This window comes from Haliotis rubra, unplaced genomic scaffold (genome assembly GCF_003918875.1).
Source record: "Haliotis rubra isolate DU_JTF1 unplaced genomic scaffold, ASM391887v1 Scf415, whole genome shotgun sequence".
In the NCBI taxonomy this organism is placed as follows: Eukaryota; Metazoa; Mollusca; class Gastropoda; order Lepetellida; family Haliotidae; genus Haliotis; species Haliotis rubra.
The window spans coordinates 598190-617161 of record NW_025767097.1 but is presented as its reverse complement, the minus strand read 5'-3'; the positions used below and the strand labels follow the sequence as shown (position 1 = coordinate 617161).

Here is an 18972-nt window from a genome sequence, read left to right as displayed (position 1 = left end):
ATGTCAGAAGTACAACCAATACCTGTACATGGACACAGGTACTGTGAGTCACATCATATGATGAAGGAACTCTTCCCCAATCCATTTAGTGATCATGTGACGGAGGGCGTGCAATAAGGATGCGTCAAACTCATAATCTGGTGGTTTAAGTACCCACAGTTGTGCATATTATGGCCACATCACGATGTCTACAAAACTCTATATCCCCGATACACATAAAGGGATTCTAGTGGGATTGGTGATCAGATAGGTTGTGATATCTCTTGACAATAGCATGACTTGTGCCAGCAGCAGTTACCCTGGAGGTCAACCAGGCTGGAAGATAGATAACTGACAGGGTGGTCTAATAACAGCTGACTCTGAACAGTTACAAAACATGAACAGATGGTTAATTTCTGTATCTACCTAGTGTCAATATTAGACAGATGTTTTGTGGTGGTCACTCTTGTCCAGGTTCTCATCAGTGTAGACTGCACATGGTTGTTCCAGGTGTCAGTGTTTGTAGTGTGATTGTTACATGATTGTTACCTGTATACAACTACATGATATTGTTTTCCTTGTTATCTGCCACCAGTTGTATATAGCTGTTAACCTATAAATACTTGCTACTCTATATATGCTTCTTTCTTTGCAATAAAACCATTTTTGTATCTGTCGAGTTTGTCATTGATTTTAGTGAGTCAAATGAACTGAACCATTTCAAAAGGAAAACCGTTATTGTACATCATTTTGTGTTACCTGAGACTGTAGTGCTGTAAACTATCCTATTACAAAATTTACAATAGCTTTATATAGCTTTATTGATTAAACCAGTGTATCAGGGAAAGATGTTCATTGAAATACTTGGTCTGTAGCACCATACCTTATGTCACTTTTACCTTCCACCTGCTCCATGGATCTGTCAATCGAGCATTGGCCCAGACAGTGGAGAGTCAGTGGTTTGATCCCTGGCCGCATCACACCATAGGAACATACACCATAAACATACAACTTGCTGTTACCCTGCCTGGTGCTTGATGTTATCAGATTAAAACAAGGACTCTGTGCCTGAGAGTCTGCATACTCCATCCAAGTGGGTTAAACTTGGTTTTTGTAGTAGGTTGTCTTTGTTATCCTAATAGGCCACCTCTATAAAAGTGGCATTTGAACTGACTGGTAGAATCCACTATATTCATAAGTGCATGCACATTGTTTAAGATACGTAGTAATTTTGCTACATTGAAGACTGTTTTACCTGGAGCTGCCCAGACAACATCAAGTTGACAAGGTGGGTTATAACCGAATACTGATCAACACAGCAGTAAAATTCACTCACTCATGGATAAAGAAAACAGTTGACCGGTCGAAACCCTCATCCATATCGATAAATATCACAACGAATTATAACAATTAGAAATATTTGTTGTATTTATTAGGATGTCATTGACACAGTAGCCCTCAGCATTTGATACTGTGTCACATGTTGATGCTTGTCAGTGATGTAAGCCTTCAGTCTGCTGTTGGCCTTGAGATGGAAGGTCAGACACGCCTGTTGCAGCTCCACAAGTTTCTCCAGGCCACAGTTGTGGAGGACACAGCCAGACATGTCACACGTCCAGCACATCTGGCGGGGTGACGGACGACTTGAACTTGACCAGTTTCTGTCCAGATTGTTCAATTTCTTGTAGTTTAATGCATCATACATTTGAACACATGCATCACACAAGCTGTCCTTGTTGCCAGGGTTCCAGTAGGGTTTCAGCCTCTTGTTGCTGTCCACAGATGTTAACCCTGAGTTTAAATTTTGGTAATGACATTGGGCAACAGTGCACTGAACACATCTGATTTGTGAATTCTCACAGGAAGCATTATATCCTGAACTGTCAAACTTAAAGCAATGGCATGAAGTATCCTTTCTCCTCTTATCAGCATGATGCTTGTGGTCATCTTGTTCCTGTCCAGGCTTTCTCCAATCAAGATTCATTCCACCTGTTTCTTCAGATATTGTATTTGGACAAACATCTCCATCTGGATTTTCATCAGTTGAACAGCACCCACATCTGGCAAAGATATGATGTGTCCAGTTCCTGTCTGGGGATTCATTGTGACAATGGCAGGTAGCTCTATCTGATCTTTCATCACTTGTATTATACCCACAAGTGGCTTCTTCAGAAGGAGGCTTTGTCAAACCATTGTCCAGGGATCCCATATTGTCCATCAGCCCCAGTCCACACTGGCATGTCTGCTTATCCTGTCTGTCAAAACACTGTCTATCAGGAATGTTGATGATCATACCACAAGAGGCTGTTCCATTGTTCTCCCAATATGTCCCACAGCAACAGAGTGCACATTCTGGGACACATGGACTGAAATGGTGGTTAGAACTCGACCAGTTTATGTTCCCATCATCATCCTTGCTGTGCGACTGATTCAGGAAACGCACTGATTTCATTTGTCGATCATTTGGAGACATCTTGTAATCTGCCGAGGCCATGCCTTCAGGGGAATTTTCTACTGTACTATCAAAAATGGCTGATGTTCTTTCAGAATTATTACTGTCTTTACTTAAACTGCCCATTCCACCCTCAACTTCAAGGTTTCGTTTAAGATCCTGTTTAGGTGATTCAACTTTTGTAAATATTCTTTCCGGACGTATTTTCACAATCTTTGTTCCTTTAGTGTCCTCACTATCTGTTGCTGATTTATTCTTGACCGAGAAAAGGGATCTCCATGCAAAGAAAGTCTTCTGTTTTTCAGGTGCCGGTTTCTGCTCATCAGACGACTCTTCCTCCACCTCTGTCCAGTCCTTGAACATGTCCCCTCTCTTGGTTTGCTTCAGCTTGAACTTGATTGCCTTTTCGATCACTTTATCCTTCTCTCTCATGAATTCTTCATCTTCCTGGGCAAAGTGGGATGTCCTTTTGGATTGATTATATGTGTTTGACGCTGTTCCATTGACAGGTAAGCCAACACGAGTAGAGAGTTCTGTTTCAGGATCCTGGCTTCCACTCTCCTCATGCACTAGATCTTTCTTTTCTTCAGATTGTTCATATGAGCTTACTGAAGGCTCTAAAGTTGAACCATCTGTTGTAGGATCTTGTTGAGCACGTACAGGCTCATTTTGCTTAGGATCAGCGTTGGTTACATCATAGATGCCATGGTGATGACTATCCACAGGCATCTTCTCAATCCTTTCTTCACCCTCAATATCAGACACGAATTTGTCTCTATCAAAGGAAGTCGAGGGATCATTGCCATGCTCAGAAGCATGACTTTCTCCAATTTCAATACGTTTTTCTTTGGTTAGTTCGAATCCACCTGATTTATGGTGTACAGAAGAGTCAGATACTGGCATTACTGACACATTAGGTTTATCTGCTCGAGGTGTCTGATTAACACCAGAGTGTTCACTAATGCCCTGTGTGATTATCCTCGATGCCAGGACGTCTGCCATGTTGTCAACCAACTTGGAATCAAGTTGCTGTTGCTGCTTAACACCCAGGTCACCCTGTGTTACCTTCCTGAATGGAGAAGTCTTGTCTCTGTGACGTGTCACCCAGTTACTGGCCGCTTTCTTCTTTGGTTTCACCAATCGTTTCAAGACACTGGCTTGAACCGAACTATTCTTCCTCCCGAAGAATTTCCCAGCGAAAGACATTTTTCTAAACTTCTTCTTATCATTGTTGGTCGTTTTCGTGAAATCTCCACACAGTGTCTTCAATACATGCCATAGGAAGTGGTTTATCCAGGGAAGGTATGGCGGGCGCTGTGATGAGCTCTGCAGTTCATCTCTGTACTTGGGTGAAGCCAAGCATGCAAATATCTGGCAGAGATTCTCGTAGTTCCTACATAAATAGAAAAACTATATTCAAGAAGGAAGGAAAACTAAAATGTTCGTCTGGATAACCTATTGTTGTATAGGTTTCCTCATCCTGTTTGTTATGAAAACCTCTACTTTATAGGCATCATTTTGCGATTCTTTGAACTGAAAACACTTGATGATTCTATAGGAAACAGATCCACCTTCGAGCGTACATATTTATATATTAAAACGTGTTATCCTTTTTGTCACAGTGAATACCACTGGAACTAATCCAGGATCAGCACATATAATTAATATCGGATTATTGATAGGGACACAACATTTCTAAAAGCTGTTAATCGATTTTCGGAGCTTGGCATCTATCTTTGTGTTATTAAAGCTAAGATAAGAAAAGAAATTGTTTCTCGGAGACTGCTGCATCACTTAATATCATGTTCGTATTATTGACACTTACCACATATATCTTTTCAATTCTCGCACCAAATGAAATATATCCTGTTATCAATAACATTGCACGTTTGGCAAATCATATTAAAGAGCCAAATTCACCGTGTATCCACTTTGACCTTATTTAAAAGAATGCTGCAAATGATTACAAAAAGTAAACATGGCAGAACATAGGGGGCTTTGAAACGTGTCTTGGTACTCTCTCCAAATATCAAGCGTCCGAGGTAAGCACACAGTGACTGTTGGTAATTCCGGAAACACAAATGATCATATATGTTTTTCTATGAGCCGGTACCTGTAAATGGCGGGAAAGTTCCTGCAAACCTCTGACCACGTGTCCGTCAACTTAGCCACCGGGAACAGCTGAAGTCCATTTATCACCGACCATGCTGACTGGAGATCACTGGATTCCCGACACGCCTCACTGACCTGTACCATCAACACAAGGGTAAGTGAGTGAGTGAGTGAGTGAGTGAGTTGGGTTTTACGCCGCTTTGACAATATTCCAGCAATTATCACGGCGGGTACCCCAGAAATGGGCTTCACACATTATACACTTATGGGGAATCGACCCGGGTCTTCAGTGTGACGAACGCTTTAACCACTAGGCTACCCCACCGCCCCGACAAGGGTAGGTCATTACATGAAATCTGTACACGTCAAATAGGAGCACTGGTGCATGTCTCCTTAAAGGACGAAGTTACGTAATCGGAGTTGCGTCTAGCAGCCATAACATGCTCCTATGATCCTCATGGGGAAGAATCCTAAAATCGGAACGAATCACCATAGGTTCGAATCCCCAGCTTCTCAACAGTTACGGTCCTGTTTGTTTTCACAGTATCTGTGCTCATCAGCTTCACCAAGGGTCAAAGTCATATTAATGCCAACGCATTGCGGTATACATTCTTACGATTTTGTAAGATCAAAGTATATGATTAGAGCAACTTTGGGAATCGGAAAACAAAACCATAGCATCTGGGAATGACAGTTGGTTAAAGGCACCTGCACGGATATGTTGCTGACAAAGCATGGAAAACGCCCACAGCAAATCTGGGATTCAGACAACCACCTGCAACTTCCTCAAACAAATCGTCCCTGATTCCAGTGATATATACTCAGCAGCAAAAAAAACGTCAGTACGAATTCAAAATTAGATAGGCACTGTAATCAAATCATTACAGAAATAGACATAATAAGCGGATCAAAAAAATCTTTGGTGTACCATATGTTGACACATCGATGAATAACTCAGCACAATTCCAAGCCATTACGTGAACGTTTGCAGTCCATTCAGTATCTAGTGTGACCACCACGAGTGGCAATAACTGCAGCACAGTGTCTATGCATGGAGTGCACCAATCGATTGATGAAGGCCACTGGCACCACACTCAGAGAAAAGCCTGGCGCAAAAAATCGGCTGTGTTCGGCCTGGGTATGACATTATTCAGTCTCCTCTGAATTTCATCCCAAAGATGTTCAACTGGGTTTAAATCAGGACTAAGGGCTGGCCACTGCATAATGTTGACACCGTTCTGCTGTAGGAAGTCCCGTGTAGCTCTGGCAGTATGGGCCCGGGCGTTATCATGCTGGAAAATGTTGTTCCGGTGACGTGCGAAATGTGGTATGACCTGAGGTCAGAGCTTGGTCGCTGTAGCGCACCACTGTGGTGCCGCCTCCTCTCCCTGGACCTAGGTTCTGGAACACCACAGGACCCACTCTCTGGTTCAGGCCTATTCCACATCATACCATGATGCTTGCACCTCCCCAAGAGTCTCTTTCCATAACACATTGGTCTGAGTAACGCTGGCCACGTCGTCGCCATATCTTGTTCTGCCATCTGCAGTTGATACGCAGTACCGATTCTCATCTGTGAACAAAACAGTTCTCCATTGCCTGTATCGCTAGTTTTTGGGTTGTAGGGCAAACTGTAGACGTTCACGCCGATGACGAGGGGTGAGGATAGGTCCACGGTAAGGTCTACGGCAATGGAGGTTCCCGCTGTTAAGACGTCGGCGTACTGTATCAGTACTGATTGGTCTTCCGTGTGTTCCCTCTGTCTGGCGTGCTGTTTCGGATGCCTGCATGAAGGGATTCTGTACATGCTGTCGCACAACATGGCGGTCTTATCGTCTTGTGGTCACCCTTGGTCTGCCAGTACGGGGGCGATCATTTGTGGTGTTGGTGGCCCGGAATCGTTGCTGCAGCCTGTAGATGGACCCAACGTTGATTGGCAACGGCTTGTGCAGTGTGGCCAGCTACAAGTCTTCCCAGCGCCTGGTTCCTCTGAGCTGTCGTGAGTCGCGGCATCCTGCTGACGTTGTAATGTGAATGTTTCAACCAGGTTTGGGGGTGCATTTTATAGGGCTGGTCCTTGTGAATAGCACGTGCAGCATGAGTTGCATGAAAAACATGGAGAACACCATACCATCTCCGAGATCATGTTTTTGAGACCATTTCCTGGGTTCCATTCTGAGTTTGGGAAGGAATGTCTTTGCTCAGGTAAAGTTGGAGATGTTGTCAAAAATATACAATCAAAACATTTAATGAGTTTACAGTTACACGTTTCTGCGAAGGAAAATTCCAAACTGACGTTTCTTTTGCTGCTTAGTATAGAACGGTTAAGGTTGTTCCCATGGAGATTCCAGCTTAGAACAGTTCCCCACCAAGCTATTGATGCTGGTCGTTAAAGGCGTCCAAATACACCGGGTGGACAGTGAGTATCGATTTACGCCGCTTTTAGCAATATTGATGCAATATCATGGCGGGGGACACTAGAAATTGTCGAATGGACAGACACAGTGACTTGGTTGATTGGGTGTGACTGAAGGCCGATGGCGTGGGTCGTTGTTCAACATATCAATCACTGGATTGTCTGCCATATTTACAAGCCGCCGTCGTTTGGCGAGGGCGTTACGTAATGCGGCATTAAACAACAAATATAAGTAAATGTTGTCGCTGGAACAATTTACCTGTATGAAGAACTTAACCCTCTGGGCCCTCTCGGCGAGCTTGTTGGATTTGACGATCTCCATGGCAACGAGATTGCTGGCATGGTTGGAGAAGTCTAGCATCTTGATCAGGTTTGTAGGACGGTCCTGGTTGCAAGTAGTAAACAAAACGGTGATTGGGTAACTACAGTGTCCGTCTAGTATCCAGTCTTATAGGATGAGATCTTGTGTGCTAAGTATGGTTAAGAATGTATTTAAAATATTCTTCAGCGTTTGTGCAGATATAAACGTAAAACCAATGCACACAAACTGTGGGGATATGACGTTTATGTGGCTTCAAGAACACAAAACTTGTCAGGCTGCATTTTTTATCATTAAGAAAAACATACTTTGACATTCCGGTAGTGGGTATGGCCGATTATATTGGTTTTCAGTTGCTTGGTTAACGAAACAAATGCCAAATCAATGGCAATCTATTAACTGACACGTGCAGTTTCATCATCAGAGCCCGTCAGATGAGCACTACCTATACCTATATATCGGTGTCAAATCGCAACATCATCCCCATGTCACCTGTCCACACCTCCAGCGTTCTCCAGCTGTCCACTACTTACTGCGTTGTGTTTGTCGAAGAAGTTGATAATGTCCAGTTCTGCGATTTGCTTGAACAGGTCGATGTGAATCTGGGTCAACTGTGCAGCGAAGATCTCTGGCGTTGACCCGTACAGCCATTCATTCTCCTTCCTGGTAACATTCAGTCTAAAGTTGATTTTACACATAAAAATGAACTTCTGCCATCCATACAGCAGCGCCTGATCCGAATCGTATTTGGTGCCTTTGTATGAGGTCTATTTCTACAGGTAAAATGTGTGATATCTGTTATTAGGTGGCGGTGGGGTAGCCAAGCGGTTAAAAGCGTTCCCTCGTCACGCCAAAGACCTGGGTTTGATTCCCCACATGGGTACAATGTGTGAAGCCCATTTCAGGTGTCCCAAGCTGTGATATTGCTGGTATATTCCAGCCATAAAGCCATACTCACTCACTGTTATCAGTGTTTGAAGTAATGGTAACAACACTCTGACCGATACGCACCTCTTGAGGGATCCGCAGGTTTCGAACACCGCCGAGTTGAGCATAGCTTCCAGTGTTGGAGGCCGCTCTACTCGCCTACTCTTCAGGCTGGTCCATCTGGTGGGCGCGGACTTTCTTGTAACAGGTCCTATATCAACAGCGTAGATTGACGGGTATATATGTTTAACGGAAGGTTTGGTATTTTAACAACGGCCTGAATCAAATGAAGCATGCAGGTTACCCACTCATCAGTGGCCGCCAGCGCGTGTAGTGCACCTGTGGACATGTGTGGTTTAGTCCGTTTCAAACAGTGAGATAACATGGACTTTTAACCAACAGGATGTACAATATTTAGGAAGTTAGAAATAGTGATGAACGTTATCACATGTGTCTGAGCTAGTAAAGGAACATGAGCAAGGGGGAACCAACCAGTCCTCCTAGAGTTAGTGAGTGGAAGTGTGTAGCTATACATATTTTGACCCTGTACAAAAAACAATACTTACGTTTTGCCTGAGCAAATTCTTCGAATATATCAGTGATACTTTCGTCCGAATCGGAAAGATCTAGTGCCCTATTAAAAAAATGCCAATAAAGTAAACTCAATAACAGAATATATGAGTTCACAGTGTATAAGATACATCTTTAGAAAATGTTAATGGAGAGTCGGGTTGTCGGCTTTCATTGTATATTTACGAAGTGACTAAATATATAGATCGAAAGTCGGGTTCGGGTACCTGGTTAAACAACAAACAAGCTCTGAATATATTGAAGGTGTGAGATTGATATTCCAGGTATCTGCGAGATCACATGCCCCTCTGATTATCTTGGTTCATGACACAAGCGCGAGGGATTTCTACTTACATCTGGCGTTCTCTTGCTAATCTCACTTCATTCCGTATTTTCCAAATCTGAAACAAACGATATTTAATTCAGAGTCTGGCGCCATGCAACGAACTTAAACAAAAAGGCAACACTAACGATTCTATGATATTTCGCGTAATTTATAGGTACCCCACACGTCGACAATTATTTTTGTATATTTTAATCTATGTTCTCTTTAATAAAGAATAGCATTACTTCCAGATGGACGAACTGGATCACCAACAGTACAGCACGCCCGAATCTCACAGAACAAAAATATAATAAAAAGTCGAGGTGACCTTCTTTGAAATAGATCCATTCATATTTCATCACAGTGAAATCTGTTTTTACCAGGTGTTCGGGATATATTATTTTCTGGCCTTGACTTTTAAAATATATTATTACGAAAGTTTCCCCTCGTCACAGACACTAGAGAATGAGGGCCTAGTGTCAAATCAGAGTGCTTCTGAAACTGTACCGAAGATTTAACAGACAGACAGACACTACTATTACCTTAAAAGGAATTCGTTAAAATTCACTTTGAGAGGCCTGACCTCTCAAAGTGGAAATAGTTCTAAAGGCCACTTCCTGTATCAGATTGGAAAAAGAGCTACATTTTAGGGTTTAATGTAACTTTAAACTTATATGGGTCCGAGTTCTTCAATATGGTATTTACTTTATGCAACTGGTTGAGTGAGGTCTTGATAAGGCCCCACTTTGGAAAGCGGATGGTGACGATGTTAACGGCTCGGTGAGGCTCCTCCGGTAAGGCTTCACTCATCATGGCCAGAGTCCAGTACTTGAAGTGCAGGCCGCTTCCAGGGGTGAACCCAGTGCTGCCACCTAGACTGATCTCTGATTGGTTCTTCCTGACCACGTGAGGTCTTAACCTGCGCGAGTCTGATGCTGAAAGATCTGTAGAAGATTGCGTCTGTTTCAGCTCACCATACATCATTCTTGATTTTGACCGTTTGACGTGTGGGGATTACAAATTTGACTTTACTATAAAGAGAAAGTTTTGGAATTTTAGCATTCTTTGTCTTCTCCAGATGAGAACCAGTGTCTGTTTTTGGAAATTTGTGGACGAAGCAGGATGATTGGATTGGAGACTCGCAAAGGAGCTCTGGATGCCTACATTGTCTACAGCACAGAAGGCAAGTGGTCTTTTGATAAATCTTAGGATTCCGTCTTCACCCTTGGTGTCTCTAGGTATTGAAGATCTTTTGGCATCCATGGCGTCCTCCTTCCCGACCGTCCACATCCGGTAGCCGTACCACTCCGGATGGTCTTGGGCCTGGATCATTTCCCGCCAACTTGTCCACAGTTCGTCTGAGCCGTCTGCTGAGTTGCACATCTCGAAGTACCACACGCTGCCGAGACTTGTGCAGACCGCGAACTTCCTGGACCGCGAGTCGATCATGAAAAACCTGGAAATATAAGAACACATATAAAACTTTACACATAGATAGAAGAAGAACTTTATAATGTGTGTAAATACAAAACACTGATATCGCCATTGCTGCTTTGAGAAACGACAGATTTGGGGGGCCTGTTGGATTTGAATTCTGAACGTACGCGTCAATTTACTTCATAAGCTATTTCGAAACAATGGCGACCCCTGCAGGACAATATCTGCTGCTTCAAACTGTATCAGTGTGTATAAAGTTCGGCAGGTAATGCATCTATGCAGGGAGTCCAACAACATTGAGCAAGCTACCTGTTACATCGTTGCCATACACAAGAGTGAGTGAGTGAGTATGGCTTAACGCCGCTTTTAGCAATGTTCCAGCAATATCACGTCGGGGGACACCAGAAATGGGATCCACACAATGGACTGTTTCAGGATCCAGTCTTAGCCCGAGTCTTAGCTAAGCAAAAACAACCAAACTTAAGACAAATTTCGTGCTAAGCAATTTTCAGACTTAAGACACTTTCATGATCCCGGGGCCAGAAATGGGCTTCACAGCTATAGACAAAAAACAAGAGTGTGTGGTGTAGTGTGTGAAACCAGCCTTCAAGTTTACCCTACGTTCACGAAGACTCTCTGCTCCCTGTCGGAAATATAGACAAGGGGAAGTCCCAGCGGTATAGACAACGAAACCATATTATAAAGAACAGTGAATGTGGTGGGCGAGGCGGAGTTGGTCGGTGGGAGTAGGAGGGTGGGGATGGGTTTGGGTTGTCGGGTAGCCTCTTGGATAGAGCGTACGCTCGTAACTCAGAACATGGGTACAATGTGTGAAAGCCATTTCTGGCGTCCCCCCCCCGTGATATTGCTGGAATGCTGCTCAACGTAAAACCTATGTGCAGGGGTGCGCAAACACCGTTTGTTTTTCAAATGACCTGTGAAACTCTCATGGAAATAAAGTGTGCACTCCCCTTTTTCAAACAGCTGTATCCGCCCCTGGAAGCGTTGTTCATGATAACGATCAGTTTGTCTAACTGATTGTTTTTATCAGGCTGCCGTGATAATGTTAAAAGCACAGCCAACTAAACCATACCTGATAAACTCCAATGGAGAGGAGCACACGAGTTCCATGCCCTCCACATCAAGGTCAACATTCGCTCTGTACTTAACGCTGGGACGTTTCCGGTAATCTGGCAGACGCTGAATTGCCATTACAAATTCTGTTGTTGTCAGTCCCATAAACACGTGTCGGTCCACCTCTCCATCCTCTCGGAGCTGGAAGCACGGCGTTTCCAGGACGATGTCCGAGGAAATTCCCGGGTAGTCTCCACGTTTAAGCAGTTTTGCTACTCTACCGGATCTGTCATCTTTCCTCGCCTCAGAGTGTCCCCTGATGTAATGTTTTAAAAACTGGGTTGCGTTGTTTGTAAATTTGGTAATTCTGCTGTTCATGCTGTGCGTTGTCACATCACCGGAATCATTGTTGGTGGACTGTGACGTCATACCATTATGACGTCATATTCTATATGCTCAAGGTTCTCGCTGACGTAGAATGTTGTTACACCCAAACTCGATGATCTCCCTCGGGAGATTCCGGAAAACAACAGGTCCCTGGTATGCCCAAATTCTTCCCACAAAACCTTTTGATGATCAGGTCAGGTGAAATATTGTACGGCCACACAATTATTGGAAGGTTTATATATGATATTTTATCATATTAATTATAACAAATTACGACAAGGCGCTGGTACGTGCAAGGTATAATCAAACTAAGAAGGGTATCATCTATATGAAACACATCGTTTTGAACAATACTTTGATTTCTTATTTTTGATCCACCGATCAAACCTGGGACAATCTCATGCCATGGTGCACATCATATCTATGATTCAGATTCAGATTCTCAGCTGAAGACTCTTTACGAATTATTTTAAAGTCATGAATATACCTCATAACTATAAATATATGGACATTTCTGAAGTTACCATAATGAAAATTTTACTATGCTGAAAAGAGTCGCCGAAACAGTGCGAACTGAAGGTTTAAAACACAACTATGATTTACTTATCAAGTCATCGAATAACCACCGAAAACCAATAAAAGAGAACCGTTCCTGAGATACCAACATGGGTGTATATCATATACTGTTCTTTGCGTGTTCTTTCCAGTTGTGATATTTCAGGCGCGCCAACTCACAGATGCCAACCTCTCATCAGAGTGATTAAGTGAAGTGAAAGGCACAATAATTATGACGTCATTAATTCATGAGATGACATGACGTCATAATCAGAGTGCACACAGAAACCTCGGCATTCGTCAAGGTGGAATCCCTTGGCGATTGAAGTCACTTATACTGCCAAATCTCGGTAAGTTATTTTACATTAAATGTTATAAGTTAATTAGATTCTTAGGTACGCGTGTAAGAGTTTGAACAATCAGGTAAAAAGAAGCGCGTTGTCTAATTTGGAATGTTACAACGCCAGGTCTAATGATGAAAGCCGGTAGAGAGTCACCAAACAGACTATGTTCACACTTAGAAGTAGCCACCTAAAACTACACACAATCCAGTGTGCACCGTGATACTTATATGCCGATACATTTACAGTTTGCGATGTGTACTGTAAATAGTTCCATTGAAATTGTGGGAAATAATACTAATTGTTGGAAGTCTGTCTTACACATAGAAAATACGCATCAGTTACGTAAAGCAGGATCGTATCGCAGCTGATATATAAAAACACCAAAAGTGAGAAGATATACAACGTTTTAAAAATATTTTAGCACATATAATGCAACATATTAACGACTGGATATTGTGAAACAGGAGAATGTCACAAACTAACCATATTCCTGTATTAAAACCGCGAAGGTTACAATCGATAACGTGCATCTGACATAATCTGACATCGGACATAATCCAGGACCAGTATTTCTTATTGTGATGGGGAGATAGATCTAGTCGACCACATTTAAGGCGTTGATACCTTTATCTGCATCTACTGTCATCACTCACCACTATCAGATCATGTGTACAAATGGTAGTAGACGAACAAATTTGTCTTCCTCTTGTTAAACTTCACTTATGCCATCGATCACTTCGTCACACGAAGACGTGCTTCTGTCGAGACAGCGTCACTGAAGATGGCAATAACAGCGGCATAGGCAGTTTAACCAGTAACAGATTATCTCCAGTATAGGTATAAATATTGGCGACACTCACTCACAGACTGTTCTTTACTTGAATACACAAGGCCTTTTAGAAAGGGGTCAAATGTAACCTAGATTCTTTGAACGCCATTTAGATGTGATACACATAAAGGGAGAGAATTTATAGGATTATAATCCCTGGCTTCCACTTGTCCAGCCAATTTAGTGCAAATTAACTACTGGCTTCCCTAGTTCATATCCCTAGTTCCCTTATCTTATCACTGTCACTGTACGTATATAGCTGTATGTTTCCTAGTCTTTCATTCATCAAGGAATAAATCCCTCAAAATAAAGAAGCTGACATCCATAAATTCTCGCCTTTAAATGTAACATATGTTATATTTCGGATTACACTTTCTCAGTGAAGTAGGTATTCTAGTTCTTTTGGTACCATCTTGCAATGAGTGCTACGTTTTTGTTATGTGGGCAACTGGAATGGAAAATCATCTTAGATGTTTTTTTCAATAAAATATCTCATTGCTGGTGATACTTGTGGCGATATGTCTCGATGACCTAACGGGAAGTAAATATGGGAAGTGAAAGATAAACTAGAACAGTGACATTGCATAATCCACTGTAGATTCTATCAACCAGTTATACTACATGGCCCCGTTTCTCAAAGCTCACGTAAGCCTAAGGTCTCGTAACTTTTCTCGTAGCACTTATACCTACTAACATAGGCGGATCCGGAGTGTGTGTGTGTGTGTGTGTGTGTGTGTGTGCAGGGGTGCCCCCCTTTTGTCCTGAAAGCTTATTAAATGACCATCGAAACGCGGGTGAAAATGAAGTGTGCACCCCTCCTTTTCTCAATAGTGTGCACCCCCTTTCTCAAAAAGCTGTATCCGCCCCTGACTATACTGTAACAAAGGAGGTACGAATGCTACGAGAAAAGTTACGAGATCTTCGGCTTACGAGAGCTTTGTGAAACGGGACCCTGGATGGGTTGAGGGGGTGGGTGTGGATACGTTATTGTGAGAATGAGGACAATTGAGATTAATCTAAGTAAGATGAAAATAATGTATAAAACTATGGTCAAGAGGACTTAAATTTGGGAGGCTTGTAAGATCGTTCTGTTTATTGGGGCGTGGTCCTTAAGTTTGTGATATTCCCCTATTTCACATATTAATTATGTCGCATGTAACCTGATATAATATTTGGTTAAACACAGTTTTGAACAGTTGTTAATGTTTAAAGAACAGATAGGAGTGAGCGTGATTAGATTGAAATACTACAGGGCAAAACGCCTTCAAGTGCTTAAAGCTATGACATTGTTCTCAGAATTCTCTTGAAACGTTGATTACGTCATACTTTAACCTTGTTAATACAAATTCGTGGGGAAATACAGACATACAGATTATCCCTAGCTCGAGGCACGCGAAACGAGAAGAATGGGATAGAAACCTACGGTGGTTCCCTAATAGATTTGATAACGTGTTAATTGTCATTGCAGAGTATAAAAACTCTTTACACTAAACTTCAGTTACGTCGTCTTATATACAGTACAACCAGAAATTATTGAGAATTTAAGATTGTAATTTTTTTTCACTCATTACACGTATTAAATGTGAATATTAGCAGAACATAACTCCAGATTCAAAGACAGGTGAACAGTTAGTATTTTGTCAAGTCACCATGGGCAGCAATGCAGACTTCAATGCGGCGGGGCATACTACTGATCAAAGAAGTTAGAAAGTCGTGGTCCATGCTGTCCCAATATCGGACCACCTCTTCTTTCATTTCAGCAATATTTTTGTCAGATTTTTCTTATTGACACTTTCCTTCATAAGTCCCCAAACATTTTCTATTGGATTTAGGTCAGGGCTATAGCTTGGCCAATCTAATAATGTCATATTTTGGGTCCGAAACCAGGCCTGTGAATGCTTTGAACGATGTTTTGGGTCGTTGTCCTGCTGGAAAATCCAAAAATTTCCATAGAACACGTGAGCAGATGGAAGTAAATGTCCCTCGAGAATACCTGTGTACCGCTCACTGTTCATATTCCCTTCAAATACACAGAGGGGGCGTTGCCCCTAACACAGATATGCCACCCCACACGTTAAATTTCGGACTGTACTTTGGGCGCTGATACAAAGGTTTTTCAGTTTGTTTTGTCCAGACTGTCAGTGTATTAGGAAACAGCCACACAGAACTTTCATCTGAGAAAATCACATTGTCCCAGTTAAAATTTCTATGCTGTAAGCACCAGTTCAACCTTCGCTCCTTTTGTTCAGGTTTCATGATCTGTGATGGAATTCCTCGACTTTTCTGCCAACCCATTGCATGCAGCTCAGTTCTAATTGTCTCCTTACAGACAGCCACAGTTCCTCTATCAATCATATCCAGCCTTAGGTTTTCTAAACTCCTTCGTTTGTTTTTAGAAAGAAGCATACCAAGCCGCCTCCTGTCACCGACAGTCAATTTTCTGGGCCTACCTGGTGCTCAATGCCATATCCATTTGCAATATTTTTCAAAACACGATAAACAGTGGACAAAGGGTTGCCTGTTCTACTTGAAATCACTTTATCTGATCTGATGTCCTTGTTATAATACTCTAAAATCAACTTCCTCTTCTCTAAATCATCCATACTGAGGATCACTGAAAATGTCGTCTGCTAGCAAGTAAACAAAGGGGGATAACTCTTCAAAAACTAATGAAAAAGGATTAACGGAGTTGTCTCTCTTGAATGAAACCAAGCACTTGATAGCTGGTCAAGGTTGTTTATACTAGAAATCCAATTAAACATATTCCTAAAATTCTCAATAATTTCTGGTCATACTATAGCAAAGGAATGTTGTAATTGAAAACAATGGTCAACAAATGACAGCATGCGAAATTTACACTTCTTCCCTATAGTATGACCAGAAATTATAGAGAATAATTTCTGGTTGTACTGTAATCGCCATATCAAGTTAATGTAATCCCTGCATATGCCAATTCACATTCTTGTAGGGGTCGGGGGCTTTAGGAAGAAATACACAATATAGTGTTCCTTAGGAGTTCACAATACACAATATAGTGTTCGCTACACATGCTGGGCGTTCAGAAAAATAACGTAGTTACCTCCTGCACCTATATCGCCACCTTCACACATCGAGAATAAATCTGATCTTTTGTTTCACCATTTTGTTTCCAGTGCTGTTATTCATAACGTAGTTAGACAGAATACAATGGATCGAAACAAGGGTCCCCTCCAGAAACTGCTGCTCCTCGATGAATACAGCGACCTTGAAGACATCGTCCTTCTCGAGGCAACATTTGTTGAGCTGGACAAATGTGGCGATGCTGTACAGCAGGTCATCCTGGGACTGTCTCCAGACCATCTCCTACTAGGCAGACGACAAATTCTCAACTGGAAGGAAGACCCCGCAATCACCTCCAGCGTCGATGTCGACCTAGCAGTTGACGGGATGGAACTGAAGTGGCTCATTCCTCTCAGATCAGTTGACATCTCAACCGTTTCAGAAGATTTCATTTTGAAAGTGTCCGCAAGGCACTCTCGATCCCGTTATTTCGAGTTATGCACCGTGCGTGAGAGGGATTCAAGATGGAACAACTGGCTAGATCGGATCAAATATCTCCAGGATGATCCTTATGGCTACATATCACATCTGCCTCTCAGACAGGGGTCCTTGCTGTCGCTCACTAGCAGTGAATCGTCGTTGTTCCTCGGAAACTCAGTTGGGGACACGAACTCTCCGAAACTTGCTTTTGATCTGGACATGACGGCCTCGGGGGAGGGTCCCGCCATGGAGGAAAGCACATCCACCGCTGATGGTAAGGCTGTGTGTTTCTTTATTACTTAAAGAGGTGATATTGGTTTCGCGCCAAAAAGTAGTACTAGGACGGTGAATTCAAACTGAATGACAGGGTTTTACTTTCACAAAGAGAACTTCTATTGTGTTGGTCATAATACTCTTTAAGAAGGTGAGGTGAAATGGGGTTCAACGTCGTACTTGAGAATATTTCGCTCATATGACGACGTGCATGCGTGTATATGTGTGGTAGCTTGTACTAGCCCAGACTTAAGCTGGTTTAATAGTGCTAGCTCATTGAGTCAAGCATGAATACCCCACTCAGACACATTATACTGACTCCGAGCCGACCAGTCCTTGTTGCACCCATTAATGCTGAGCGCCAGACAGGGACCAACAAGTACCATAGTTTAACTTCTTTTGGTACGACGCGGTCGGAGATTGAGCCTACTCTTTAAGGATCATTAGACATTTCATTGAATGTGGCAGGAGAAATTTTAACTGACTCTTAGAGTTTATTTTTGATATTGCTGTAATTAACCGTCCATTCTCGAATGCTATATGTCATAGGAACATGTCCTTTGAACAATGGTGCATTTACTTCTACTGCTGCTGCTACAGCTATCACTATTACAACGTTCGTGCAGTTACAACAGTAGATAATGTAAATAGTAGACAATCTAGTGATTGTCAAGCGGATCGTTCCCCGGCAGTTGTAACACAATGATAGGCAATAAATAGAGGAACCAGACGACCCTGTAGATTAGTTGAGAGTTGCCAACCTATTCTCTGAAATCATGAAAATCCCTTCCCGCTCGGAATGTAGTCGCTTCTTATGACCAGCGATGAAGTACTAGGGAAACTTACTACCCCGTGTCTTCAAATAGCTGCAATATTGTTGATAACTTGATACCGCAGTAAAACAACAATCACACGCATAATTCTTGTACCGGTCATCGTTCATCCAGTTTCTCCAGCTGTTGTGATACGTTTGATGTGATGTTCAAAGCAACACCCATACATTGTATACTGCCATATTCATGACTTTTCGTGTTCCAGATGAGAAAGCGGAAAGGAATGAGTTGATTGGGGATCACAAGGACAAAGGCTCCAAAGGCTCCAAAAGGAAGAACTTTTTCCGCCGCTTCATGAAGAAATATAAATGCAAGGACATCGGCAAGCGAAGCAAGAGTAAAGGCTAAATAAACCATGTTATATTTCTTCAGTGTGGATGATCTTTGTGCAGGTCACGGGACTAGATTGGCAGCTAATGTCAGCACATGTCCTCTAGGAATGTGTTGCGTTCGACAGCAATATTCCAGTTATGTGAAGGCAGGCTGTGTAATATCGAGTCTAGGGCAGGCTGATGGCATGCAATATGATAGCAAAATGCTTACATCTTATACATCAACGATCACTTATGTCACCAATTGTGATTTAAGTCCTAGTCAATCGGCTCTCCTTACCACGACCAC

At 42.4% G+C, this 18972-nt stretch overlaps 2 protein-coding genes across 2 annotated transcripts; one reads left to right on the top strand and one right to left on the bottom strand.

Annotated features, from left to right (window-relative positions):
- Window positions 1–1411: 1411 nt before the first annotated feature.
- On the bottom strand, window positions 1412–12018 carry LOC124288332. Its single transcript, XM_046724848.1, has 9 exons — window positions 11631–12018; window positions 9806–10556; window positions 9130–9176; window positions 8772–8839; window positions 8290–8404; window positions 7812–7941; window positions 7219–7344; window positions 4545–4678; window positions 1412–3824 (listed from the first exon to the last, which is right to left on the bottom strand). Exons 2-9 carry the CDS (start codon window positions 10082–10084, stop codon window positions 1412–1414), a joined length of 3312 nt encoding a protein of 1103 aa, XP_046580804.1. The 5' UTR covers window positions 10085–10556; window positions 11631–12018.
- Window positions 12019–12811: 793 nt separating this feature from the next.
- LOC124288342 lies at window positions 12812–18722 on the top strand. Its single transcript, XM_046724860.1, has 3 exons — window positions 12812–12903; window positions 16879–17519; window positions 18557–18722. Exons 2-3 carry the CDS (start codon window positions 16913–16915, stop codon window positions 18697–18699), a joined length of 750 nt encoding a protein of 249 aa, XP_046580816.1. The 5' UTR covers window positions 12812–12903; window positions 16879–16912; the 3' UTR covers window positions 18700–18722.
- The last annotated feature ends 250 nt before the right edge of the window (window positions 18723–18972 follow it).